General features: G+C 38.2%; 1 protein-coding gene across 1 annotated transcript; it reads left to right on the forward strand.

The window, feature by feature from the left end:
* CGRRF1 (cell growth regulator with ring finger domain 1) lies at positions 1-27,713 on the forward strand. The gene is made up of 6 exons (XM_007986730.3): positions 1-240; positions 12,503-12,642; positions 19,350-19,527; positions 19,667-19,814; positions 26,657-26,764; positions 26,994-27,713. The coding sequence occupies exons 1-6, from the start codon at positions 137-139 to the stop codon at positions 27,312-27,314; spliced, it is 999 nt and encodes a 332-aa protein (XP_007984921.1). The 5' UTR covers positions 1-136; the 3' UTR covers positions 27,315-27,713.
* Positions 27,714-27,957: the final 244 nt, after the last annotated feature.

Genomic DNA, 27,957 nt, shown 5'->3' on the forward strand with positions numbered 1-27,957 from the left:
GGACCTACAAAGTTTGTCCGCTTCGGCACACCGTAGTGGCTTTTACCCTGGCCGGGCGGGCTGGGCTCAGCCGGGCTGGGCTGGGCTGGGCTGGGCTACGCGGCTTGAGCCTGGCTCTGTCCAGAGCGAGACCCTGATGGCTGCGGTGTTTCTGGTAACGCTTTATGAATACTCGCCGCTTTTCTACATCGCAGTGGTCTTTACCTGCTTCGTCGTGACCACCGGTCTGGTATTGGGATGGTAAGTGTCCCAGGGGTGAGAGACGAAGGGGCGAACACCCCGGGAGTGGGGTCGCGACGACCTGCAGGGGGCACAGGAGCCGGAGGCCACGGGCCGGAGGACGTCGGGGATTCGGTGTCCCCAGGTGCCTAGGACTCCGACTTTCTCTGGAAGGAAAACAAAGTGGACTCTGCACCTGCGTCACTGCCCTGCATCACCGTGTGGTCCGCGTCGCTGGGGCATCTTGGGGTGGTACCGCATTGGGGTGTTTTACTCAGCTTTGTTTCTAGGCGATAAAGCAGCCAGGAAGGCTTGGGCCTGGTGTTGGGAGAAAGTGCTTCTCTAGTAGGCTTCTGTCCTGGATTCGGGCCTACTGTGTGTCCAGGATGAGTCAGTCACCTGTGCTACAGTGCACAGACTGGATAGTAAGCGAGGTTAATAGTTGTGATTCTGACCTGAATGGAGCCCTTAGTCTCAGATCCTTCAGAGTAACTTCTAACTGAACTGTTACCGTTTGAGAATTTAATGGTTTCTATATACATTCCACACCTTTTGAAGTAATATTTTGTCGATAGAATTGTAAAATCATAATTTTAGAGCTGGAAGAGACCTTAGAAATAGGTTACACCGAAGGTGGACAGTTGCCTATTGGAGACAAGGAGAATGGTCTGTTAGATAACCGCTGAGCGATTCTTCTAGCCTAGAGGTTCAATTTCTGTCTTGAGGAGATGCTATTGTATCATGTTTAGACAAGCCTTGTAAATAACAGCGAGTCGAAACCGTGGAACTAGCCCACAACAGTTTTTCTAGGCCGCAGCCTCCAAAGTCCCTTTGAGAAGATAATAGTTACAAAAAGATCAAACAGCAGTTCTAAGTGGATAACAGCCATGGTCTGAGGTCAGAGAGGACTCCGTTGAAGAGAGACATGAGCTGGATTTTGGAGAATGATCATCTTGAAAAATAAATGGAGTCAAATGTGTATAGTAGGGAATAAAAGGCATTTCAGAGAAGACAGCATCAACAGAGGGGCAGAGATCATGTTAGTGAATAAAGAAGACTATGTAAAACGAGTTTTAAAATAGCCTTTGGTCACATATATGTGATTGCCTTAAAGAACACGGGCCCGTGTCAGTTTCTGAAAATATATGCCATCTTTAGGAAGTAATCAAAGTTTTAACAGGTCCACACTGCTCCTCACCCTACCAGCAATGCAGCATAGAATTCCTTGCCTTGTACGTGGGTGAGGATGGGAAATACCAGTTCCTTACATGTGGCGGTAAGATTGGAAAACAAAGACCAATCTTAACACAGTTGGTTATCTTGATCCATCAGATTTCATTGCTAATGTTCATTACACAAAAGTTTGTAATTGGAATTAGGAAGGTGTTGCCCATGTGGAAAAAGCAGTCTTAACACAAGATTTTTAAATGACTATAATGTTAGTGTTACTCTCTTAATGAAGCATAATTTTCCTCCACTAAGGAAAATAGTAACTAGTTGATAATTGCCTTATGTGCTTTAATTTTTATTTTAAATAGGCCAACTAATTAGATATCTTAGATATCAGTCTTTAGTATTGGGAAGAAGATAGTTAGGAGACTCATGTTTGTAGTGGTTAACAGACAGATTTTGGAGTCAGACAGACATAGGTTTAAATCCTGGCTCAGTCAGCTTTAAGACTTGGTTTGAACATTTAATAATTGCCAAATCACCCCATTTAGGTAAGACTTTTACGCGAGTAGAAGCCCATGTAATCATAGAACGTTTGGAAGTCTGGGCTAAGCACTGCTAAGGCCACAAGACCATGTAAATACCAGTCACTTCCATCCTCATTTAGGCCTAACCAGTCATCTTGTGCCTAACACAACCCTTTTCTCCATCTGAGTTAGCTTTGCCCATGTAGATAAACTTTTTACTATGTTTTTTTTGTGAACTTAAGCCAAGGCCACATATTTATTGACTAGAAATGATGAAAACTTGGACACCATCTAAATCTCTTAAAAACGTCTTTCTAATAGTACCCCATCAGAAGGGTAAACTAGTTAATATGCATGTTTTTCACCCTTGTCATTGTTTTGTTTTGTTTTCACCTCCCATAATACCATCCCTACTGTTCATGTGTTTTCTGTCATCTTTTTTTCCTTAGTACTGCTCTTGGGTTTTTCACTGTTTGCTTCCTTCCACTGTTTGCCATGTCCACCTGCACTGTGTGGGAGTGGAGAAAGAACAGGAGCATATGATTATTGAAATCCCAATAGCAATAGCAAAGAAGCATGCAACTAGAAATACAGTATTTTTCTTTCACCGTGTAGTGGTTTCTGTGATCTTTGATAGCTTCTGCCAGGCACTGAGCACAAAGAAGCCCAAAAGTCCATTTACATCCTTTAACAGTTTCAAATAATCAGGGACCATGACTCCAGTAGCTACTCCTGGCCTGCTCTTGACTACAGTTTATTAAGCTGTTGACCTCAACTTCATACCACCCTCTGCTTTGTGAATCTAGGGCAGAACTCTAAACTACATTTCTTCTTTGCAAGCTGACTGCCTATGGGGCTTTGCCAACAAGGGAAGGGGGCTGGAAGGCTGGAAGAGGATGAAGGGACTTGCTGCTTCCTGTTGATTCCTTTTCTTGTCTGTCACTTGCCACAATAGTGCCTCACTCTGGCATTAATACTTGGTCCCACTTGTTCCAGTTTATGCTTTGCTACTCTGCTAGAATCAGCCTTATGCACTCCCTTAAAGATACCAGTATCCTTTCCTCAGATCTGAGTCCTGAGCTCCACAGAGTCTTTCCTCCACATTTCTAAACTATAGTAAATTCTCTTTATTCTCTTTTCTCTGTTCCCTTGTCCTAGGAGTGATAGCTGCTTCCTGCTGTTACTACTTCTTATCACATAAGTAGTAACTCAGCATCCTGTTTTTGCCTTTTCAGTTCTTCGACATATGGTTAACATTTTTCATGTGAAAATTTCTCTTGATGTTGATGCTGGCAACTTTAAAAATCAAATCAAATCTCTCTGTTAAAATAATGGATGCATTTTCCGATTCTTGCCTGGACCCTGACTGATAAAGAAATTACCACTAAGAATGGGATTCTGGTGAGAAAACTTTCAAAGATAGAATTTGGGGGTTGGTTTGGTAATTTCTGTAGCTCTTTGCCAATGGGAAATAATCTAAGTAACCCACAACATGTAGTGGCATCACAATCAAATTAATACATTTGGTTGACTGTGACAAAATTATTTCTGAAGCTGTGTGCTGGAGGACCAAGTGGCTAAAGTGCTTGACTGTTATGGCAGTAAGGATGACTACAGGGACTGAGGAAGAAGTGAGATGGGTGCCTCTGTGTTCACTGGAGCACTAACAGAAAGAAAATGTCAAACTCAGGTCTTCAAAGCTTTAGATGGGTCAAATCTTAGAGAATCATAAAGTTTCTGTGGTTCTAAAGCACTTTATTTTGTGTAGCCACAGAAAGACTTGCTAAAAATTGAACACAGTTTTATTTTATTTTATTTTTGAGACAGTCTTGCTCTGTCATCTGAGCTGGACTGCAGTGGCATGATCTTGGCTCACTGCCTATAATCCCAGCACTTTGGGAGGCTGAGGCGGGAGGACTGCTTGAGCCCAGAAGTTCGAGACCAGCCTGGGAAATATGACAAAACTCGGTCTCTACAAAAAATACAAAAATTAGCCAGGCATGGTGACAGGTGCCTGAACACAGTTTTAACTGCACTAGTAATAAAATTACCTGACCTTTGTCAATGTCTCCTTTACAATATTGATTGGAAAGAAGTAGAACCCTGAGACTTGGAATGGGGACATCTAGGTAGATGTGGACAGAGCTGAGAATCTTGAAAAAAACTCCAGTCACTCTGAGCCTCCATTGTTGACAGAAGCTGCTTACTTTCCATGTGTGAGAAAATTAGCCTTCTCTTGCTTGAAGATCCTGTAATAACCTCACCTTGGGCAGTTGCTTTGCAAAGGGCTATCCATACTTAAGACGTGCCTCTATTTTCTTGTCATGAGGCCCAGATCTCTGCATGCTGCCTAGTATAGGGACAAAATCTGATCTGACTGGGAATAGTCTGTCCTTGAAAAGAATTGCAAAATTTTGCTAACTTATATCTGTGGTATCCTGGGGAATATATGTGAGGATGGATTGTAAGCCAGAGAATAGAATGTAACTCTAGATCAGATCATATTTATTGATCTGGGTATATTCTCAAGAAATTCTGCATCTAAAGCGTTAATTCATGCTTGTTTGGTTGATTGAAACTTGGACTCATTGGTGATCTGTATTTTGTAATGTTGAGATTTCTGTTGTTGTTGTTGTTTTTAAACGTTTAGGTTCAGAGGTACATGTGAAGGTTTGTTATATAGGTAAACTCGTGTCATGGGTTTGTTGTACAGATTATTTCATCACCCAGGTATTAATCCCAGTACCCAATAGTTATCTTTTCTGCTCCTCCCAACTTCCACCCTCAAGTAGATCCCAGTATCTGTTGTTCCCTTCTTTGGGCTCACGAGTTCTCATCATTTAGCTCCCACTTAAAAGTGAGAACATGCCGTATTTGGCCATCTCTTCTAGGAGATGGAACAGAAATGTTTAGTGCCTTCCAATTTCCCTGTGAGTACTGCTTTATCAGCATTCCCCACATTTTGACACATGTCTTCATTTTTATTCGGGCCATGATTTAAAGTAATTTCCCTTTTGATTTTTTTCTTGACCTCTAAGTTATTTAGAAGTTTGTTATTTAGTTTCCAAATATTTGGAAATTTTAAAAATATCTCTTATTGATTTATAATTTGATTCCATTGTGGTTAGCATACTTTTTATGATTTGACATCTTGTAGATTTATTGAGGGTTGTTTTATAATCCAAATATATTCTCTCTTTGGTAAATGTCCTAGTGCACTTAAAAATAATACATATTCTGCTATTGTTAGGTGAGTTTTTTTTTTTTTTTTTTTTTTTTTTTTTTGAGATGGAGTCTCGCTCTGTCAACAGGCTAGAGTGCAGTGGCATGATCTCGGCTCACTGCAACCTCCGCCTCCTGGATTCCAGCAATTCTTCTGCCTCAGCCTCCAGAGTAGCTGGGACTACAGGTGTGCACCACCACACCCAACTATTTTTTTTTTTTAATTTTTAGTAGAGATAAGGTTTCATCATGTTGGCCAGGATGGTCTCGATCACTTGACCTCATGATCTGCCCATGGCCTCCCAAAGTGCTGGGATTACAGGTGTGAGTCAACGTGCCCGGCTGGGTGAGATGTTTTATAAGTGTCAAGTCAAATTGGTTGATAGTGTTATTCAAGTTTTTGATGTCCTTAATGATTTTCTATATATTGGAGCTATCAGTTATTGAAGTGGTGGGGAGTATTAGAATTTCTGACTATAATTGTGGATTTATCTATTTCTCTTGGCAGTTATATCAGTTTTTGCTTCATATTTTGAAGTTCTATTAATAGGTTCATAAACATTTAGGATTATTTTGTGTGCATGATGAATTGACCCTTATATCACTCTGAAATGGACCTCTTTAATCCTGGTAATAGTCTTTGCTGAGATCTAGTTTGGTATTAATGTAGCCACTTCAGCTTTCTTTTGATTAGTGTTAGCAGATACATCTTTTTTTCATCCTTTTACTTGTAAACACTTTTTGTCTTTTTATTTAAAATGGATTTCTTGTATGCACCATATAGCTAGGTCTTATGTTTTTATCCAATCTGATAATCTTTGTCTTTTAACTAGGGAGTTTAAAACATTTACATTTAATGTGATTATTGATATTGTTAGATTTGATTCCACCATCTTGCTATTCGTTTTTTGTTTGTTTTGTTTGTTGGTTCTTTTCCCCTCTTTTATTTTGCTAGTCTGTTTTTTGTTTCTTTTTCCCCTTTGTTCAGCCCTCATTTGCATGAGTTAAATAATTTATGTGATTCCATTTTTATCTCCTTTGTTGGTTTATTAGCAATAACTTTTTTTAGTGGTTGCTTTAAAGTTTATTATGTGTCTCTAACTTATCACCATCTGCCTTCAGGTCATATTTTAAAGAGATATAAGAAAAGTGTTATAATTCCTCATGTAGTTACCATTTCACTGCTATTTATTTCTTTGTGTCAATCCAGATTTTTATTTGGTATCATTTTTCTTCCCAAGGCATACTTTAATTTTTCTTGTTGTCCAAGTCTGTTGGTGATGAATTCTTTTAGCTTTTGTTATGTTTGACAAAGTCTTTATTTTGCTTTGGAAAAATATAGGTATAGAATTCTAGATTGACAAGATTTTTTTCCTTTTAGTTCTTTAAAGATATTCTGCCTTCCATTACTTCTTATTAATATTAAAAAGCTGTCATTCTTATCTTTGTTCCTCTATGTGTAGTATATCTTTTTTCCTTTTCTTTGGCTACTGTAGTGTATCTTCTTTCTTTTTCTTAGGATTTTCTCTTTATTACTGGTTTTAAGCAATTTGATTATTATGTGCCTTATGTAATTTTCTTTGTTTCTTTTGCTTGGAGCTCATTGAGATTCTTGGGTCTGTAGGTTTTCATAGTTTTCAACATGTTGGGGAAGGTTTTGGCCATAATGTGTTCAAATACTTTATCTGTCCTCTGCAAACTTCAGTGATATGTTAAGACTTCAGTTACGTGGCTGCCTAAAAGTTGGCTTACTGATGCTTTTTGTTGTTGTTGTTCAGTCTTTTTCCTTTCTGTGTTTCAATTTCAGTACTTTTTATTATGTTGTCTTCAAGATTACTAATCTTTTATTGTGCATTATCTAATCTGCTGTTAATCTCATCCACTATATTTTTAATCTAAAACATTATCTTTTTCATCTCTAAATATTGATTTAGGCCTTTTAAATATCTTCCATGCCTCTATATCGTATGTGCAGTCATTACTTTTATTCTGAAACATATGGAATATAGTTCTAGGAGCTATTTTTATATCCTTGTCTACTAATTCAAGTATCTGTATGATTTCTGGATCTATTTCTATAGAGTTTTGCTCCTCATTGTGGGTAATATTTTCCTGCTTCTTTGCATGCCTGGTAATTTTTTTTTATCAGATGCTATACATTGTGAATTTTACCTTACTAGGTGCTGGATATTTTTGTATTCCTCTAAATATTCTTGAGCTTTATTCTGGGTCACTGTTAAGTTACTCAGAAATAGTTTAGTCTGTTAGAGGCTTGCTTTTCAGCTTTGTTAGGCAGGACAGAGCAGTCTTACCCAACTCTTTTATAAAATCAGAGTGATCGAAAGTGAACTTTTATTCCATTTGTTAATTTTATTGGTTGTCTCTCAGTGTTAGACTTGTGTGTTTTGAAACTTTAGTTTTCAACCTAAATTTTAGTGGAAGATTTGTTTTGTTTTGTTTTTTTTCTCCCTTTGTTATCACCCTCACTGTTTATCCACTTTACAATTATTATTATTTTTTTTAGTTGAGCATTTTATTTTATTTTATTTTTTCCTTCAACTTTTAAGTTCTGGGGTACATGTGCAGGGTGTGCAGGTTTGTTACATAGGTAAATGTGTGCCATGGTGGTTTGCTGCACAGATCAAACAGTCACCTTGATATTAAGCCCAGCATCCATTAGCTATTCTTGATGCTCTCCCTCCCCCAACTCCCACCCTGACGGGCCCCAGTCTGTGTTGTTTCCCCTCCATACGTCCACGTGTTCTCACTGTTCAGCTCCTACTTATAAGTGAGAACATGCAATGTTTGGTTTTCTGTTCTTGCGTTAGTTTGCTGAGGATAACGACTTCCAGCTTCATCCATTTTCCTGCAAAGGACATGACCTTGTTCCTTTTTATGGCTGCATAGTATTCCGTGGTGTTTATGTACCACATTTTCTTTATCCAGTCTATCACTGATGGGCATTTGGATTGATTCCATGTCTTTGCTATTGTGAATAGTGCTGCAATAAATATATGCATGCATGTATCTTTATAATAGAATGATTTATATTTCTTTGGGTATATACTCAGTAATGGGATTGCTGGGTCAAATGGTATTTCTGCCTCTAGATCTTTGAGGAATCGCCATACTGTCTTCCACAATAGTTGAACTAATTTATATTCCCACCAACAATGCAAAAGTGTTTCTTTTAGGCCAGGTGCAGTGGCTCACCCTTGTAATCCCAGCACTTTGGGAGGCCAAGGCAGGCAGATCACCTGAGGTCGGGAGTTTGAGACCAGCCTGACCAACATGGAGAAACCCAGTCTCTACTAAAAATACAAAAAATAAATTAGCCAGGCATGGTGGTGCATGCCTGGAATCCCAGCTACTTGGGAGGCTGAGGCAGGAGAATCGCTTGAACCTGAGAGGTGGAGGTTGCGGTGAACTGAGATTGTGCCATCGCACTCCATCCTGGGCAACAAGAGCGAAACTTGGTCTCAAAAAAAAAAAAAAAAGTGTTTATTTTTCTCCACAACTTTGCCCGGATCTGTTGTTTCTGGATTTTTGAAAAATAATCGTCATTCTGACTGGCATGAAATGGTATCTCATTGTGGATTTGATTTGCATTTCTCTAATGATCAGAGTGATGTTGAGCTGTTTTTCATATGTTTGTTGACTGCATGAATGTCTTCTTTTGAGAAGTGTCTGTTCATGTCCTTTGCCCACTTTTTAATGGGGTTTTTTTTTCTTGTAAATTTGTTTAAGTTCCTTATAGACTCTGGATATTAGACCTTTGTCAGATGGATAGATTGCACAAACATTTTATAGTTATTTATACCCAGATTCCTAGACCTCCAGATCAGGACTAGGTTTTTGTTTTTTGTTTTGTTTTGTTTTGTTTTTGAGACAGAGTTTCACTCTTGTTGCCCAGGCTGGAGTACAATGGCGTGATCTTGGCTCACTGCAACCTCTGCCTCCTGGGTTCAAGTGATTCTCCTGCCTCAGCCTCCCAAGTGGCTGGGATTACAGGCATGCACCACCATGCCTGGCTAATTTTTTTGTATTTTTAGTAGAGATGGGGTTTCTCCATGTTGTTCATGCTGGTCTTGAACTCCCGACCTCAGGTGATCGGCCCACCTCGGCTTCCCAAAGTGTTGGGATTACAGGCGTGAGCTATTGTGCCTGGCCTTTTTTCTTTTTTTGAGACAGAATCTCTCTGTGTAGCCCAGGCTGGAGTGCAGTGGCACAATCTCTGCTTACTGCAGTCTTGACCTCCCAGGCTCAAGCAATCCTTCCATCTCAGCCTCTTACGTAGCTGGGACCACAGGTGTATACCACCATGCCTGGTTAATTTTCTTTTCTTTTTTTTTTTTTTTTGTAGAGATGGGGTCTCACTATTGTTGCCCAGGCTGGTGTCAAACTCCTGGGCTCAAGCATTCCTCCCTCCTCAGCCTCCGAAAATTCTGGGATTATAGGCAGGAGCCAGTGCACCCAGCCTAGGACCAAGTCTTATAACGACAGTTCTGCCTATATTGGTATCGACCTAATCCAGCTCCTGGTTCCAAGTTATAAACCTGGCTCTGGCCCTTGTCTGGAGTAGACAGCCTATGCTGGTCTCCTTAATACATGAAGGCTTTGTTGCCACTGTCTGCTGCCGGACTGAGAACCATGAAACCATGGCATAGCTTTACTCATTACTTTGTTTCTTTGCTTTTTTTGGATCCATAAAGGTATTTGTTCCCAGCATTTTATTATAAAAATTTTCAAACATACAGAATACTAGAAAGAATTGTACAGTGAACACACATGTGCCCATCACTTAGATTCTACCATCAGCATTTTATTGTAATTTCTCCATTACATGTCTGTCCACATTAATCCACTTGTGTATCCACATACTGGTCTATCTTCTTTCATGATGCCCTTCAAAGTAAGTTGTACTCTTCACCTGTAAGTTCTAAAACATTACATATTACTGACTAGAGTTCAGTGTTTGTTTTTATTTATAGTTTCTTGAAGTAACATTTACATATAAGATATACAAATCTTATTTATTTATTTTTTTTTTGAGATGGAGTCTCACTCTGTCGCTCAGGCTGGAGTGCAATAGTGTGATCTCGGCTCACTGCAAGCTCTGCCTCCCAGGTTCACGCCATTCTCCTGCCTCAGCCTCCCGAGTAGCTGGGACTGCAGGCACCCGCCACCACATCCGGCTAATTTTTGTATGTATGTGTATTTTAGAGGTGGGGTTTCAGCATGTAAGCCAGGACGGTCTCGATCTCCTGACCTTGTGATCTGTCCGCCTCGGCCTCCCAAAGTGCTCGCATTACAGGTGTGAGCCACCGCACCTGGCCAAGATGTACAAATCTTAAGTGTACCATTTACCAAGTGTTACCAAACACATCATCTATACAACTTAAGCCTCTGTCAAAATACTGAACATTACCATCAATTTTCTTATACTCTTTCCCAGTCAGTCCTACTCCTGTACTTCCAGAAGCAACCATTGTTCTTATTTGTATTTCTACCATAAATTTGTTGTGCCTGATCTAGAATTTTATATTAGAGAAGCATACAGCATTTATTCTTTTGTGTAAAGCTTCTTTATGCATAGCACGATGTTTCTGAAATTTATCCATTTGGTTGTAGCAATAAGTGGTTCCTTTTCAGTGCTGAATACTTCTATTCTTTTGTTTAAATATACCACAGTTTGTTTACTCATTTCAGCGGGGTCTTTTTTTTCTTAAAGCATATGAGACTTAGGTATCTGTGGGGTCTCTTTAGTTTTTCTTTTTATTTTTTATCTATCACTGATACGTGTTTGGAGAGAAGGGAGTGCATCAAATAGGCCCCTAACTGTGCTGTCTTAAACTAAAGTTTCTTAGTTTAACTGGTGTATATTAATTTTAGATTATTTTATGTAAATTGAGTAAACTAGCTGTTTTTTCATTTTTTTAGGAATTGAATTCAGCCCCTTTCATTTTCCTTTGAATTCTGTTCCATGTGCATTGTCAGAGTTTACATTTTTACATGAAATTTAAAAGTAGAAGATATATAAATGAAGAGCTATAGTTGGTGTTTTAAAAGTTCCATTATCCTGGCTGGGTGTGGTGGCTCATGCCTGTAATCCCAGCACTTTGGGAGGCTGAGGCGGGCAGATCACCTGAGGTCAGAAGTTCAAGACCAGCCTGGTCAATATGGCGAAACCCCGTCTCTACTAAAAATACAAAAATTAGCCAGGCTTGATGATGGGCGCCTGTAATCCCAGTTACTTGAGAGGCTGAGGCAGGAGAATCATTTGAATCCGGGAGACAGAGGTTGTAGTTAGCCAAGATCGTGCCATTGCACTCCAGCCTAGGCAATAAGAGTCAAACTCCATCTCAAAAAAAAAAAAAAAAGTTCTGTTGTCCCATAAGTCATATTAGTCTGCGTTTTTTTTATTTTTATTTTTTAACAGACGAAATCTTGCTCTGTTGCCCAGGCTGGAGTCCAGTAGCACGATCTTGGCTCACTGCAACCTCTGCCTCCCAGGTTCAAGCGAGTCTCCTGCCTCAGCTTCCCAAGTAGCTGGGTCTACAGGTCCACGCCACCATGCCCAGCTAATTTTTGTATTTTTATTAATGATGGAGTTTCACTATGTTTTGGCCAGGCTGGTCTCGAACTCTTGACCTCAAGTGATCCTCCTGCCTTGGCCTCCCAAAGTGCTGAGATTACAGGCATGAGCCACCACACCCGGCCAATAGTCTGCCTCTTGAGTATATATTTCTTTTTCACATTTAAAAAAATTCAGTAAGTTCATGTGTTTGCTGTTATATTAAGTATAATTTATCTATAATCTCCATTCTCCTTTGTTGTTATCAACAGTATTAACAATAGAACTCTTTGTTTTCAAGAATATGTTGATTCAGCCAGCTGAACAATACATAGTCCGTCCTTGATATCCAAGGGGGATTGATTCTAGGGTCCCCACCCCCATATTCTAGGATGCCTAAGTCCCTTATATAACATTACATAGTATTTACATATAACCTACACACATCCTTCTGTATACTTTAAATTATCTCTAGATTACTTATACCTAATAAAATGTAATGCTGTGTAAATAGTGGTTATACTGTATTGCTTTTGAATTTGTATTATTTTTTATTGTTATTTTTTATTCTTCCCCCCGTCCCCAAATATTTTTGATGTGCAGTTGGTTGATACAGAGGGCCAACTGTTTTGCAGTTCTGTGGGATCTCTAAAATAACATAAATTGAGAAATTTAACCTCTTTTTCTGACACTTAATGCTAAAAGGAATAGCCAATGAAGAACAACAGATTTTACACATAACGAAGTTTCAACATTTGTTAAAATAATTTTATTTTTTACCTTTTTTTAGGTTTGGTTGGGATGTTCCAGTAATTCTGAGAAATTCAGAAGAGACCCAGTTCAGCACAAGAGTTTTCAAAAAGCAAATGAGACAAGTCAAGAATCCTTTTGGCTTAGAGATCACTAATCCATCTTCAGCTTCAATTACAAGTTGGTGGCCATTTTCCAAAGATTTTCTCTCATTGTTTGCCCTCTTTTTTTAGCCCTTTTATTTTCTTTCTCTATTTCTTTCCCTTCATTAGACTTTTAACAAACATTTGTTGGGCAACTATTTTGTTTCGGGTGCTGTACTGTATATGACAGATATAAAGATAAGATTAGGAAGTTACAAACTTTACTCCTGAAGAATTTATCACCTAGTAAACAGAGGTAGAGGTGTATACAAAGGAGCAGAATGAAGTATTACAGGTGTTAATAGTGAAGTCTGTTAGGATACTATGTCGTTTTTATTGGTGTGTAGTAAAGTGAGAAATGATGTGTTATGTCTAAATACAGCTAATGTAAGGTTGCTAACCTTTTGAAGAACAATTGCCTTTTTTTTTTTTTTTTGAGACGGAGTCTTGGTCTGTCGCCCAGTCTGGAGTGCAGTGGCTGGATCTCAGCTCACTGCAAGCTCCGCCTCCCGGGTTCATGCCATTCTCCCGCCTCAGCCTCCTGAGTAGCTGGGACTACAGGCGCCCGCTACCTCGCCCGGCTAGTTTTTTGTAATTTTTAGTAGAGACGGGGTTTCACCGGGTTAGCCAGGATGGTCTCGATCTCCTGACCTTGTGATCCACCCGTCTCGGCCTCCCAAAGTGCTGGGATTACAGGCTTGAGCCACCGCGCCCGGCCCTTTTTTTTTTTTTTTTTTTGAGACAGTCTTACTCTGTCATCCAGGCTGGAGTGCAATGGCACAATCTTGGTTCACTATAGCTTCCGCCTCCCAGGTTCAAGCGTTTCTCCTGCCTCAGCCTCCCAAGTTGCTGAGATTACAGGCGTGTGCCACCATGCCTGGCTAATTTTTGTTTTTTTAGTAGAGACTGGGTTTTACCATGTTGACCAGGCTGGTTTCAAACTGCTGACCTCAGATGATCCACCCACCTCAGCCTCCCAAAGTGCTGGGTTTACAGGTGTAAGCCACTGCACATGGCCAGAATGATTGTCATTTAATCTGAAACTATGGTATTTTGGTATAAATTATTTTGCTATAACATGTTATTTTGTAGATGGTAGGTAATAGATGGCAGTTGTTTGCTTTTGTACTTGCTTGGAAAAATAAGTTGTCTGCAGGACCATATAGGAACCATTAGAATTGTAAAGAAAGATATGGTTGAATTTGTTAAGGTGAAGAGGCATATTCAGGAAAGCCTTCATAAAAAAGAATATGCTGGGTCTGTCTTATTTTTTTTTCTTCATTCCTCCTTTTTTTTTTTTGAGTAGAATCTTGAAAGATAAGCGTTTACCTCTTGGGTGAGAAGTGGAGTGATACATTAAAGAAACAGTCAGTAGTTATGGCTAAAGCATAGGATGGGACAGGTAAGAGAGGAGTCTAAGAAGACTCAGGTTCTTCCTGTGGGTACTCCATAGCCAGATCCTTTTACAAAATGAAGAGTACAGAAAGAATAGCAAGTTTCAGAAGAAAGGCAATGAATTCAGTTTTGAACTTTTGGACTTTGAAATTCTTTTGTGACAGTTCAATAGAAATAAAGAGTTGGCAGTTCTAGATACAGTTCTGTAGCTTTTTTTCTGGACCGATACCCTGTCCCTTCTATACTTGCTTACATTTCAGGTTTCTTGAAAACAAATAAACTAGATCTTTCTCTGCTTTTCATCCTATTCTAGCTACTGCCGTATTTCTCTTCTTCCCCTCACAGCCAGCTTCGTAGAAGCTGTTTACATTTGCCTTCTCTTAGCCTGGTTCTTTCTTACTCTTCAGTGCAGTGCAGTGCAGTGCCTTTACTGAAATGGTTTTCTATGACTTCTGCCCTGCACTATCAACCCCCAGCAGTCATAAAATCCAGTGAGAGTCTTTCAGGGCTGAATTAATGCTCTCTCTCTAGTATTTTACAGAGTTGACCTTCCTTTGCAATATCCTGCTCCCTTGCGTCTATGGACCATTCTTGTCTATTCATCCTTCCTGCCTTTAACTCTCAGAATCTAATAACTGGTCAGAAGTCAGTTTACTTAGTCAATATAGATCATCAGGCTGAAGTAAATCTTGATTTGTAAGGAAAAATATATGTTGGTTTTTTTGTTTGTTTGTTTTTTGAGACAGGATCTTGCTCTTCCACCCAGGCTGGAATGCAGTAGTCTGATCATAGTTCACTGCAGCCCCAACACCATGGGCTCAAGTGGTCCTCCTGCCTCAGCCTCCCGAGTAGCTGGGACTACAGGTGTGCATGACCATACCTGGCTAAATTAAAAAAAAAAAAAAATTTTTTTTTTGAGGGGGAATGGGGTCTTGCTGTGTTACCCAGGCTGGTCTCAAACTCCTGGCCTCAAGCAGTCCTTCTGCCCCAGGCTCACAAAGTGCTGGGATTACAGGCGTGACCCACCATTCTTGGCCTCAAAAATTACAGAATTTCTTATTCATCCTCTTTAGCTGTAAATACTATTACCCTGTGAATTGATGGAAACTAGGATCTTGGCCACTCCTCTCCCCACTCCATCCCTGTAATAGATAACAGTTCATTCTGACATTTTTCATGTGGGAAAACCAAATTTTAAGATATGACACATAGAAAACTAATTTGTTTAAAAGATAGTTGGTTGTGCATGCCTGATTACTGATTGAAGTGTACACCCAGCTACCAGCTACTCAAGAGGATGAGGTGGGAGGATCACTTGAGTCCACAAGGTCGAGGTTGTAGTAAGCCATGATCACACTACTTCACTTCAGCCTGGGTGACAGAGTGAGACTCTGTCTCAAAAAATAAAATAAAAAATAAAGTGTACAGAATAGTGGCGATTCGATAACCTCCCACCTCTGTGACCATAGGCTAGAAACTGCTACAGTGTCACATCTGGCTCTTGAGCAGGACCCACAATGAAACACCTACCCACTGCAAGGCCTTTCTTCCTGCAGTACAGTTCCACAGGTCTGAAACTACACTGAAAAACTAAGAAGAGCTGATACATTATGAGCAAAACACAGGGCACTTGTGAGGCAGAAAGTGTGAGGAAATCCATCAATCTGCTTTTCAGGCAGAAATAGTCACAAATAGAGCCAGCCCTGCAAATGTTTGAGGCAAATGAAAAGTTAGCCAGTAAGTAGCCCTCTTAGCTATGCCTGCACACTAGGTGCTAACCAACAGTAGCATTACTGAAGTCATGAAAAATTCTTTAAATGTGCGGACGTACAGCATGAATACTGAAATATTTTAATTTTTAAAATACCAATGCGTATCATTTATTATCTTTCTTGTATGGGGAAATAAAGAGAAGGATTTTGGTAGGAATTATACTTAGCAGAGTAAAATTCATTTGTTTAATGAATTTTAAACAAATGGAAAAGTGGGTATCATTAAAGATGTCTACACAGAACATTAAAATAATATTGTAACAATATTTGTGACATTTAAAAAAGTTATTTCATTTGGTGTGTAGATAGTTTAATAATCTTTTTTTCACCACTGTACCCAAACTGCCTGACATATAGCAGAGAAGACTGAATAATCTAGAGACCTGATTTAACTTGAAAATAAACCAGAGGCGACACGTGGTGGCTCATGCTTGTAATCCTAGTACTCTGGGAGGCTGAGACAGGTGGATCCTCGAGTCCAGGAGTTCAAGACCAGCCTGGCCAACATGACAAAACCTCATCTCTACTAAAAATACAAAAATTAGCTGGGTATGGTGGCACATGCCTGTTAGTGCCAGCTACTCGGGAGGCTTAGGCTGGGGGATTGCTTAAGTCTGGGAGGTTAAGGCTGCAGTGAGCTAATGCCACTGTACTCCAGCCTGGGCAACAGAGTGAGACCCTGTCTCAAAAAACAAAAACAACACACATGCTTTTTATTTATATTTAAGATTTTTGTTTGTATTTATTTATTTGTTTTTGAGACGGAGTCTCGCTCTGTTGCCCAGGCTGGAGTGCAGTGGTGCATTCTTGGCTCACTGCAATGTCTGCCTCCCAGGTTCAAGCAATTCTCCTGCTTCAGCCTCCTGAGTAGCTGGGACTACAGGTGCATGCCACCATGCCCGGCTAATTTTTTGTATTTTTAGTAGAGACAGCATTTCACTGTGTTACCCAGGATGGTCTCAATCTCTTGACCTCATGATCTGCCCACCTCGGCCTCCCAAAGTGCTGCGATTACAGGCGTGAGCCACTGCGCCCTAGCCATACTTTAAAATTTATAATTTAAAAAAAAAGAAAACCAGAGAATCCATTTTAATCTTAGTCATTTAGTTCTGTTTACTTAGGGGTGGGTTGTTGGGATTTTGTTGTTGTTGTTGTTATGTAATGATATATTTGGATTTGTGTTTCCATGTCTGCAATATAGAGTCTTTAATGAAATCGTAAATTAGGTACTCAATATATATTAGTTGAGTTGAATTAATTTGATTCAGAAATTCTGCTATCTTTTTGTAAATAGCTTCCTTATATTTTAGCTTATTCACCCTGGTAAGAGCTAACATTAAAGCAAAAGGGTTAGGAAAAAAACACAACGTACATGGCATGTTTGGAGGCGTTTGTGAACCTCCATTCCCTACAACCTAACACTTTCTTTTTTTTTTTTTTTTTTTTTGAGATGGAGTCTCGCGCTGTGGCCCAGGCTGGAGTGCAGTGGCACGATCTCACTGCAAGCTCCGCCTCCCGAGTTCATGCCGTTCTCCTGCCTCAGCCTCCCGAGGAGCTGGGACTACAGGCGCCCGCCAACTCGCCCGGCTAGTTTTTTTGTATTTTTTAGTAGAGACGGGTTTCACCGTGTTAGCCAGGATGGTCTCGATCTCCTGACCTCGTGATCCGCCTGTCTCGGCCTCCCAAAGTGCTGGGATTACAGGCTTGAGCCACCGCGCCCGGCCACCAACCTAACACTTTCATCTCCCAATACTCTGGCTTTATTATCCTCATGAATGGTCTCCTTGTTTTTATTACTTCTTCTCTCACAGGGATCCTTCCTCAAGAAGGTTTGTGGCTTTTCTGCCCCATCATTTCTCCCTTTTTAGTGGCGTAGCACATTTTCTACAGTCCTTATTTTTTCACTTTTTTGCAAGGCTGTCTCTTAAACCCCGCTTTATTTGCTTGTTATAGATAGTCTGGGTGAGGACAGTTTGAGAGATGCCACACCCATGTGCTTCACTTATTTTGATTCTGAATTTTCTGGTTTACAGCTGTGTCCCAATTTTGTTAAGGCTATTCATCTGTTGATCTCAAATGATGTTGTGTGGGTACTGAGTTTTAGAAGGCAAAAAAAAATACATAAAAATGGAAACTCCTTGCAAAAAAAAAAAAAAGTGGAAAAAGTAAAGGGAGAATAGTTTTGATGGGGTACTGACACTATCTTCTGATAGTGGAAATCATTACATTCTTCCCTCAGTTTATGTAATGGACAAGTTTGTAAAAGATTATGGAGAGTATAATTTTATAGATTCTGTAGTTTTTTAAAATTAATTTCAGAGATATTTTAAAATCTGATTAATCTCCAATTGTCAAAGGTCTCTGACACTCTTCCCACTTTAATTAAGTATACAAAGTCTATAAACAAATCTTTTAAGTAACTCTGGCTTTTTTTTCTTTTTACAAAGCAGGTAAACAGGGTAGTTTTATATGTTCTGTAAGCTGTAAGTTGAGTTTTAAAAGGCTTATCCTTCCATTGTTCTTTTTTTTTTTGAAGCAGGGTCTCACTCTGTCATCCGGGTGGGAGTGTAGTGGCCTGATCCTGGCTTACTGCAGCCGTGATCCTCCTACGTCAACCTCCCAAGAAGCTAGGACCACAGGTGCATGCCACCATGGCCAGCTAATTTTTGTATGTTTTGTAGAGACATGGTTTTGCCATGTTGGCCCAGGCTGGTCTCAAACTCCTGGGTCAAGCGATCCACCCATCTTGGCCTCCCAAAGTGCTGGAATTACTGGCATGAAACACCACACCCAGCCTGTTCTTTTTTAATGTAAACAAACACATACATGGGTATCCATTCTTGTGAGATAAACAGTAGCATATATATTTAATTTTCTGTACCTTGCTTTTTTTTCATTTACTAATATATTTTGAAGATCATTTCATAATAGTATGTGCAGATATTCTGATATGCCTCAGTTCTTTTTTTTTTTTAAAAGAGACAGAGTCTCGCCCTGTGGCACGATCTCGGCTCACTGCAACCTCTGCCTCCCTATTCACTTTTAATAGCTCCTTAGTACTTTATTGTAGAGCACTAAAAAAGCTGGAGGTAGACAGGAAAGGAAAAAACAGAAAATGCATATTTTAAAACGTTGAAAAAGAAAAAAACAAGAAACACAAAATGATTATTTATTATTGTATTACCAGCAAAAATGTGAAAAGATGTATGTATAAGGCTATTCATTGTAGCACTATTAGTTATCATAGCAAAATGCTGGAATAAATCCAAATGTTCATCAATGAGGATTAAATGAATAAAATATAGTACTCTACTATAATTTGAAATTACAACCTGCTCCAATTACCTACGCAAAGTTCCTACCAATTAAAATTTTTGCTTAAGTATGATTAGAAATGGTCATGTATCAATGCTACTGAGACTCTCAGACATTTATAGGAGGCATACCCTTTAACAGGTTCTTTTAACTGCCATCATCCTGGCCAGCATCGAAAAGGAAGCTTTTGTTACTCACCCTGTATGATTGTATTAGAAGTTACATTAAATCACTTTCATTCTTTCTCCTTTGTATTTTACAGCTGGCATAACCTTGACAACAGATTGCCTTGAAGATAGTCTCCTTACATGCTACTGGGGGTGCAGTGTTCAAAAATTATATGAAGCTCTGCAGAAGCATGTTTATTGCTTCAGAATAAGCACTCCCCAAGCATTAGAAGATGCTCTGTATAGTGAATATCTCTATCAGGAACAGTATTTGTATCCTTTTATCTGATATACCGATCAGCACTGAAACTTAGACTTCTTATGGATAAAGTGTTGCTAACTTACTGATCGTTTTTGGTATATTTTTGTTCTTATGGTTATAGTGGCAATTTGCCTTTACATTTTCAAAAAGTATTAAAAAGGATAGCAAAGAAGAACTATATTGCCAGTTACCAAGAGATACTAAAATTGAAGACTTTGGCACAGTGCCCAGATCTCGCTATCCATTGGTAGCGCTATTGACCTTAGCTGATGAGGATGACCGGGAAATTTATGATATTGTAAGTAACTGAAAAATTTGGAAGCATTACCTTTAAGTGATTTGAATGGTGGTTCTTCATTATTTGATAATAGAAAAAGTTTTGTTTTAATTTCTGAGGATGTGCATTTGGCTTACAAACTATATACCTATTTAGTTTTTATATGTGTAACAGTACCTTCAGAGTATGACTCATTTTTTTGCCTTATGGATCACAGTAATATGACTTTATTTGGAAAATAAAAGATATATAATGGTTGAATTAAGTTAATTTCATCATTCTGTATTCTGTCATATTTGCTGTGTAGAAATAGTCTGCTGGGAAGCATGTTTATTCTGAACATGTTTAGCACTGAATAAATAAGCATAATAATGATCTAAAGTGCTCAATTTTAAGATAGTATCCACTCTTTTTTTTTTTTTTGCCTGCTTGCAGTCACCTTGTTTCCATCAAAGTCCCTGCTGCACATATATCTTATATGTCTGGTGCCTGTATTTTCAGTAATTATAGTAATCTTCTTTTCTCATTATGTGCTAAGTATTTTTTCAGTCTGGTAGTTGATTCCTATTAGGAAGTTAAAAGTATCTTAGAGATCTAAGAGGACTGAAACTTCGACAATCATCCGAGTATAATAGAAACTTAGACATGAAATAAACTTTTTTTTTTTTTTTTTTTTTGAGACGGAGTCTCGATCTGTCGCCCAGGCTGGAGTGCTGTGGCCGGATCTCAGCTCACTGCAAGCTCCGCCTCCCGGGTTTACACCATTCTTCTACCTCAGCCTCCCGAGTAGCTGGGACTACAGGCGCCCGCCACCTCGCCCGGCTAGGTTTTTTTTTTTTTTTTTTAGTAGACATGGGTTTCACCGTGTTAGCCAGGATTGTCTCGATCTCCTGACCTCATGATCCGCCCGTCTCAGCCTCCCAAAGTGCTGGGATTACAGGCTTGAGCCACCGTGGCCAGCCGGCATGAAATAAACTTTTAATGAAATTGTATTATGGTAAAAATGTCCTTACACACAATTGACTACTTTTTTAAAGTGTTTAATATAGATTATTCATTAATAAACATATGGTAACATTGTTTTGTGATACTTCGTAATATGCAAAGTACGTTCACAAACATTAACTTATTTTTTTCTTCCAACAACCTGGTTTCTTAGGACAAGGCAAATATTCTCCTTTTACAGACTGAAACAGAGTCAAGAAAAATCCCAGTCATTCAGGCAGTAAGATATGGAACAAGGGCTTGACTCCGAGCATTTTTTGTTTATTTGTTTGTTTGTTTTTGTTTTTTGAGTGTATTTTTTTTTAGCAGGAATATCTTCCTGCAACAAGTGTACATTGAGCTTTGGAAGGTGCAGACTCTTTGGGAAATCTGGACTCTCCTTACTCGTTTGCAGTTAAGCATCTAGGTTTTTGGTTTTTAATATTTTCAAACTGAAGTTCCATTTTTTTCCAAGTCATGGGGAGCAGAGGGGAAGGAAATGGAGATATGTAGGTCACTAGAGACAAAGTTGCAGATATATAAAATGAACTGGTCTAGAGAGCTAATGTACAGCATAAGGACTATAATTAATATGGTATTGCTTTTGGGATTTTTGGTGCTCTTGCCACATGCAAAAAAATGGAAGTAACTATGTAAGATGATGCATATGTTAATTTGCATTATTATAGTAACCATTTCACTAGGTATATATATATTATAACATCCTGTTGTACACCTTAAATATATACAATAAAAATACAGAAGTCATACCAGCAGTAGTGTATTTCCAGAACCTAGTACAGTGCCTAGGACACAATAGGGGTTCAATAAATATTTGATAAGTAAAAGAAAAAAAAAAAAAGTCATACTAGGCAGTGTTAGTGAACCTCACGGAGCTTGACAGCAAAACCCCTTAGCTGTACCTTGCATGCACCTTAGTGTGCATGACAGGCCTTCTGGCTTCCTCCCTCCTTTCTCTCCGTTTCAGATAGAGATAAATAAAACATATTAAGTTGGTGTCTCCTATTTCCAGCTTCTTTGTTCTTGACCCTGTGTGCTTGGGTAAGGAAGCCCTTCTGCCCCCACTGTGTGTGCCCTCTCTTCTAAGTTTCTTGGGTTCTGTTCTCGTTTTTCCTTTGGTTCAACACAAAAGGATCATATCGCAGTCATTTTCCCTCCCAGCTTCCACCTTGCATTCCTTTTCCCTTCACCGATAGTGCTGTCTACTCTAGGTGCTCAGGGTCTTTTTTTTTTCTAACTTTTTCCCCCTGTCCAAACAGGGAGTGATTGTGCATCTGTGTGGTAAAATATATATAACATAAAGTTTGCCATTTTAACCATTTGTATGTGTGTGTGTTTTCAGTTCAGTGGCCTTGTAGGCCAGAGAAGGGTTTGTTATCAGGTCCCTGATCACACTGGATGAAGGCTGTGTGGCCCAGCTGTAATTATGGGAGGCTTATTCCCATAGGGGAGCCTGAGTATCTCCCAAGGGTTAACAGCCGTCTTCTCTTGTACTTTGTGTATGTCTCTGTGTCTGGGTCCTTTTGAGTATCTTTTATTGTCATCTGTGGGCTCCCTCCTTTTTTTCTGTTATTCCTTGCTTCTCTTGTCTCTTATTTCTCAGATTGGGGGTAATATTGGCACTCAAATACATTTATTAGTGTATTTTGTATTAATGTTCTCTGTTTATAATTTTAAAAACAAATGGACCATTTCCTATTTCTTTTTCATATGTGTTTTTTGAGTATTTTATCTATGGGTCAGGGACTATATATTTTTTAAAAAACTTATTACTAAAATATCATTTTTATTTTAACAGCAAAGAATTATATTTAGGTAGTACAATTAGGAACCAGTTTGTTGTTTTAGGTTAAAAAAAGGAAAGCAGGAATTGTTACTACAAAATTTTGACTTTAACATTTTTTCATTTTTACTTAATTACATTGGCTTTTATTCTGTATTATTCAGATAATACATTTGTGTCAGGAAAAAAAATTAGAAAGTATAGATAAGCCAAAAGGAGAGAAGTATAATAATCTGTATTCTATCATCCAAAAATTATAACTGTGAATATTTTTATCTTTCCAAATCTTTATATATGTAATTTTAAAAAAACAGGCTAAAGTGATACATTTTATACTATTTTGTGACCTGCTTTCACTTAATAGTATATTCGAACATTTTTTTCATATTAAATATTTACCCACAGCTACATATATAACTAGTATGATAATAGCTTCAGAGGCTTTTAATATTAAATCAAATGACAAAATTGGTTTGTTTTTTGTTTGTTTTTTGTTTTTGTTTTTTTGTTTTGAGACAGAATCTTGCTCTTTCGCCCAGGCTGGTGTGCAGTGGCGCGATCTCAGCTCACTGCAACCTCTGCCTCCTGGGTTCAAGCAATTCTCCTGCCTCAGCCTCCCGAGTAGCTGGGATTACAGGCACACACCACCATGCCCGGCTAATTTGTGTATATTTAGTAGAGATGGGGTTTCACCACGTTGGCAGGTTAGTCTTGAACCCCTGACCTCGTGATCCACCCAACTCGGCCTCCCAAAGTGCTGGGATTACAGGTGTGAGCCACTGCTCCTAGCCAACAAAATTGTCAGTATGAAGTGGTAACTACTATTTTCTACTAACCCTGTCATTTTGATTTAGTATTAAAAGCCTCTGATGCCATTACTAAATTAATAGATCTTGTAAAGAATATTGTGTTTTTGCAACTAATGTAGGGTTTTAAAACTTTTTATTTGTACATAATTTCAAAAAGTTGCAAAAATAAAAAAGTAAAAGAACACCCATGTACCCTGTACCTGAATCTCCTGTTGTTAACATTTCTGTCCTTTGCATTATTGTTTGCCCATTTATGTATGTATGTATGTATGTATGTGTTGATTAGATTGATTGAGAGAGAGAGGGTCTTGCTCTGTCACCAGGCTGGAATGTAGTGGCACAGTCATGGCTCACTGCAGCCTCAACCTCTTGAGCTCAAGTGATCATCCTGCCTCAGCCTCCTAAGCAACTGGGATTACAGGAATGCGCCACTGTGCTAGGCTAAATTAAAAAAAAATTTTTTTTTAAAGATTGGGTCTTACTGTGTTGCCCCGGCTGGTCTCAAACTCCTGAGCTCAAGCAGTCCTCCCACCGTGATCTCCCAAAGGGCTGAGATGACAGGCGTGAGCCACCACACCCAGCCTGCTCATATGTTTATACATACACATATATATGATTGTATATATATTTTAAATCAATGATTTGAGAATAAGTTGCATACATGATGATTCTTTACACCTAAATACTTCAGTGTGTATTTCCTAAAAATAAGGATGCTTTCTTATATAACCACAGTATAGTCATCTTCTTTATAAATTTAACATTGATACAGTATTTTATCCAATTCACAAGCAATTTTCTTCTCCAGTTCAGGTTCTAGTCTAGAGCCAGACTTTGTATTTGTCATGGATCTTTAGCTTCCTTTAGCCTGGAACATTTCCATACTCTGTCTTTTATGACATGAGCAGTTTTTAAGGATATAGTCACACACACACACCCACACACCCTTTTTGTAAATTAAAAGATTCTCATTTTGTTTGTCTGATTTTTCTTACGATCAGATCAAAGTTATGCAGCTGCAGCCAGTGAGCTTCCCGGGTAATGTGTCGTTTTCAGAGTGCCACCTCTAGAAGCATGCAATGTTCTTTTCTCTAATTGGTCATGTTAATTTTGATCTCTTAGTCAAGGTGTTATCTGATTTCTCCACTCTTCTGTTTTTTTCTCCCCCTTGGTCTGTGAGGAGGCACTGTAAGATCATGTAAATATCCTGCTTTTTATTTAAAAAAATTTTTTTGTCCTAGATTTAACATCCATTGATGATTCTTGCCAGATTTCATCTTTACTGTGATGGTTGCAAAATAATTATTTTCCAACTCCAGCCCTCCCTCCAGTCAGTTCTTGGCATTCTACAACAAGCAAGAGACTTCCTGTCTCTCCCATTTGTTTGTTTGCTTATCTGTTGTCTCTATGGCCTCATGAATTTTTCCCCCAGTGTTTTATAACTCATGACTGAATTTAATTATTTTGGTGTTCAAACTGCCATTTCCCTGTGCTTCCTGCCAAAACTGAGGGTTTGTAGTCAAACTGTGTCCATAGATTACTTGGATTCTCTCAAAAGTCAGAAAACCTTACAAATAAATATATTCATGTTGTTTTCTTCCGTATCCCTTCCTCTCCATTCCCACACACCCCAGTCCTTAGAGATAATTGTTGTTTTCCGATTTATCTGCCGTTTTTTATTTTCTCTTTTTTTCTTACACAAAAGATAGCACATTCTCTATGCTATGTATGCTGTTTTGTACTTTACTTTTTGTCACTTCAGAAAATCTGGAAATCACTGCACACCAGTTTGCAGAGATTATCTTCACTTTTTTTTTTTTTTGCTAGCTGCGTAACACCTCACTGTGTGTATGCTGTGCATATTCCATAGTTATTCTGCCAGTCTCCTGTGCTTGGACATTCAGGTGGTTTCTAATATTCTGCAGTAACAAATAATCTTATGCTGAATAATCCGTATATACATATCTTAATATTGTTGGAATTGTATGGTTGAAGTGTAAATGCATGTTGTTTTGTTAGATATTGTCATTGGAATTGTACCTTTTTGTAAAAAAACATTTCCACCAGCAGTATATGAGAGTGTATTTCCACAGAGTTCATTGACAAGCTTTTGAATTTTTGTCACTCTGATGAGTGAACAGTGGTGCAGTATTAATTTTAATTAAACATCTTTTAGTATGGTCATAGTTCATGTTTATATCTTTTTATGAATTGTCCCTGTCTTTTGCCCATTTTTCTATAGGATTTTTGGCCATTTTTCTTCAGTTTTTAAAAGTTCTTCATAAATTAGGAATATTAACCTTTAATCTGTGACACACCTTGTGAATATTCTAGTTCATCATGTGTTTTGACTTTGTTTATGGTGCTTTTTATCATGTATATTTTTAATTCTTATATAGTCAAGTGTATTTACTCTGGGTTTTGAGTCATAGTTAATGTCTTTCCTTACACTGAGACTAAAATGGAGTTTATTCATTTTCTTCTAGTACTTGTACAGTTTTATTTTTTACATTTAGATCTCTTATGTGTCTGGAGTTTATTCTTATGTATGGTATGAGGAATGCATCTAATTATATATTTTTCCCATAGCTATCCGGTTGTCCCAATACTGTTTATTAAAAAAACTCTGGCGATTTGATATGACACCTTTATTATATTTTTATACATAACTAGGTCTGTTTCTGGACTGTTTATCCTGTTTCATCCATCTGTCTATTCATGTGCCAGTACCATACTGTTTTAATTTTAAAGACTTCGTAGTCTGTTTTATTATCTGACGGGGCTAGTCGCCCTCATGGCTGTCTCTTTTCAGTATTTTTCTAGCTCTTCTTTTGTGTTCATTTTTCTATATGAGAATTTTAGAGTCAATGCATGTAGCTCTCTAAACAAAAGTGTTTTCTCTGGTCCCCGTACGTCCAAGCTTCTTAAAAGACTGTTTAATACTGACTTTAATTCCTCTCCTTCATTTCGTTTTTCAGTCCCCTCAAAGATTCCTTTGTCCATTGTGATCACATTAAATTTGTAAATTTGAGTACAATTAAAATAACTCTGCCAAAAATATGTCAGTAACTGATTCCTCTGTAGTGATTATGATTTAATCAGATCGATGCAAGTTTTCTAATTTATCAGCCTTTTATTTTTGAGAAGCATTTTTTTTTTTTTGGCAGAAGACAAAGTGTCTAGAAGCAGTTGAAAATCATTTTTCACATATTTGTGAAACAATGTAAAGATTTTAAGTACTGACCAGTGTTCAATTTTTATTTTAGATTTCCATGGTGTCAGTGATTCATATTCCTGATAGGACTTATAAACTATCCTGCAGAATATTGTATCAATATTTACTCTTGGCTCAAGGTCAATTTCATGATCTTAAGGTAAGTCGTACCCTGTAGTCTTATCTCTGTCTCTTTTGTTTACAGAGTTTCAAAGAATGGCCGTTTATGAAAAGATGATTGTATTTTTCAGTTAATAATTATAGAAGATAACTATTCTTTACAATTGGATTTGCTAGCTCATAAATTTTGAGCATCTTCTTATGACCCCCAGTTTTAAAGAGTAATTGTTATTTATAATAATCTTTAAACTTATGTCTTTGATTTTCAGCAACTTTTCATGTCTGCAAATAATAATTTCACTCCCTCCAACAATTCCTCATCAGAAGAAAAAAACACAGACAGAAGTTTGTTGGAAAAGGTGGGACTTTCTGAAAGTGAAGTTGAGCCATCGGAGGAGAACAGCAAGGACTGTGTTGTTTGCCAGAATGGGACTGTGAACTGGGTGCTCTTACCATGCAGACACACCTGCCTGTGTGATGGCTGCGTGAAGTATTTTCAGCAGTGCCCGATGTGCAGGCAGTTTGTTCAGGAATCTTTTGCACTTTGCAGTCAAAAAGAGCAAGATAAAGACAAACCGAAGACTCTTTGAAGACATTGTAACACTGAAAAGTACACTTTCTACTAAAGATGCAGAAATTGATGATCTTGGAATTCATTATAACATGGAATCTACAGTATTGGCCATCAATGAAAATTCTATTTTAACTTCATATTTGTATGGTACATGGATGATAAAAATTGATTATTCCTTTCTGCTTAGTGAATGAATACTGAAATTCATCTGTATTGATACATAAAAATTCATTCAACTCTTGAAAAGAATCTATGAGTTTGGCCTTTTATTAGCTAGATTTCCTCTCACGTTAATTAGAAAAATCATTCTGAAAGGCAATCCATTGAAAATTTGAGGAGGTTAAAGTCTTAAGATCACTAAATGTTTTACCTTTGATGTAATCTGGAGAGCAATTAAGAAAAAACTTAATTCTGCTTAAAGTAATTGTGTCTTCTCTAGTTTATATAAAGGAGTTGGAATGAGCTTCTTTAAATCTTTTCCTGAAATACCAGTTTTTATAAATATCCATCTGTTTGGTTTCTAATGTCCCTTATAGTTACATAAATACAGGTCATAGTTTTTAAATACTCGTTCTTAAATCATAAATACAAGACATAATTCTTGACTGTTCTCATTGAATTATAAAATGGTACTCATCTATAGGAGGCAGATATATAAA

This window comes from Chlorocebus sabaeus, chromosome 24, assembly GCF_047675955.1.
Source record: "Chlorocebus sabaeus isolate Y175 chromosome 24, mChlSab1.0.hap1, whole genome shotgun sequence".
In the NCBI taxonomy this organism is placed as follows: domain Eukaryota; kingdom Metazoa; phylum Chordata; class Mammalia; order Primates; family Cercopithecidae; genus Chlorocebus; species Chlorocebus sabaeus.

Bases quoted from the DNA above. Each gene is read 5' to 3' on its own strand.
- CGRRF1 (XM_007986730.3), top strand. From the start codon at position 137: ATGGCTGCGGTGTTTCTGGTAACGCTTTATGAATACTCGCCGCTTTTC. The intron at 19,815-26,656 runs GTAAGTAACTGA...TTTTTATTTTAG, and splicing joins ACCGGGAAATTTATGATATT to ATTTCCATGGTGTCAGTGAT. The intron at 26,765-26,993 runs GTAAGTCGTACC...TTTGATTTTCAG, and splicing joins GTCAATTTCATGATCTTAAG to CAACTTTTCATGTCTGCAAA.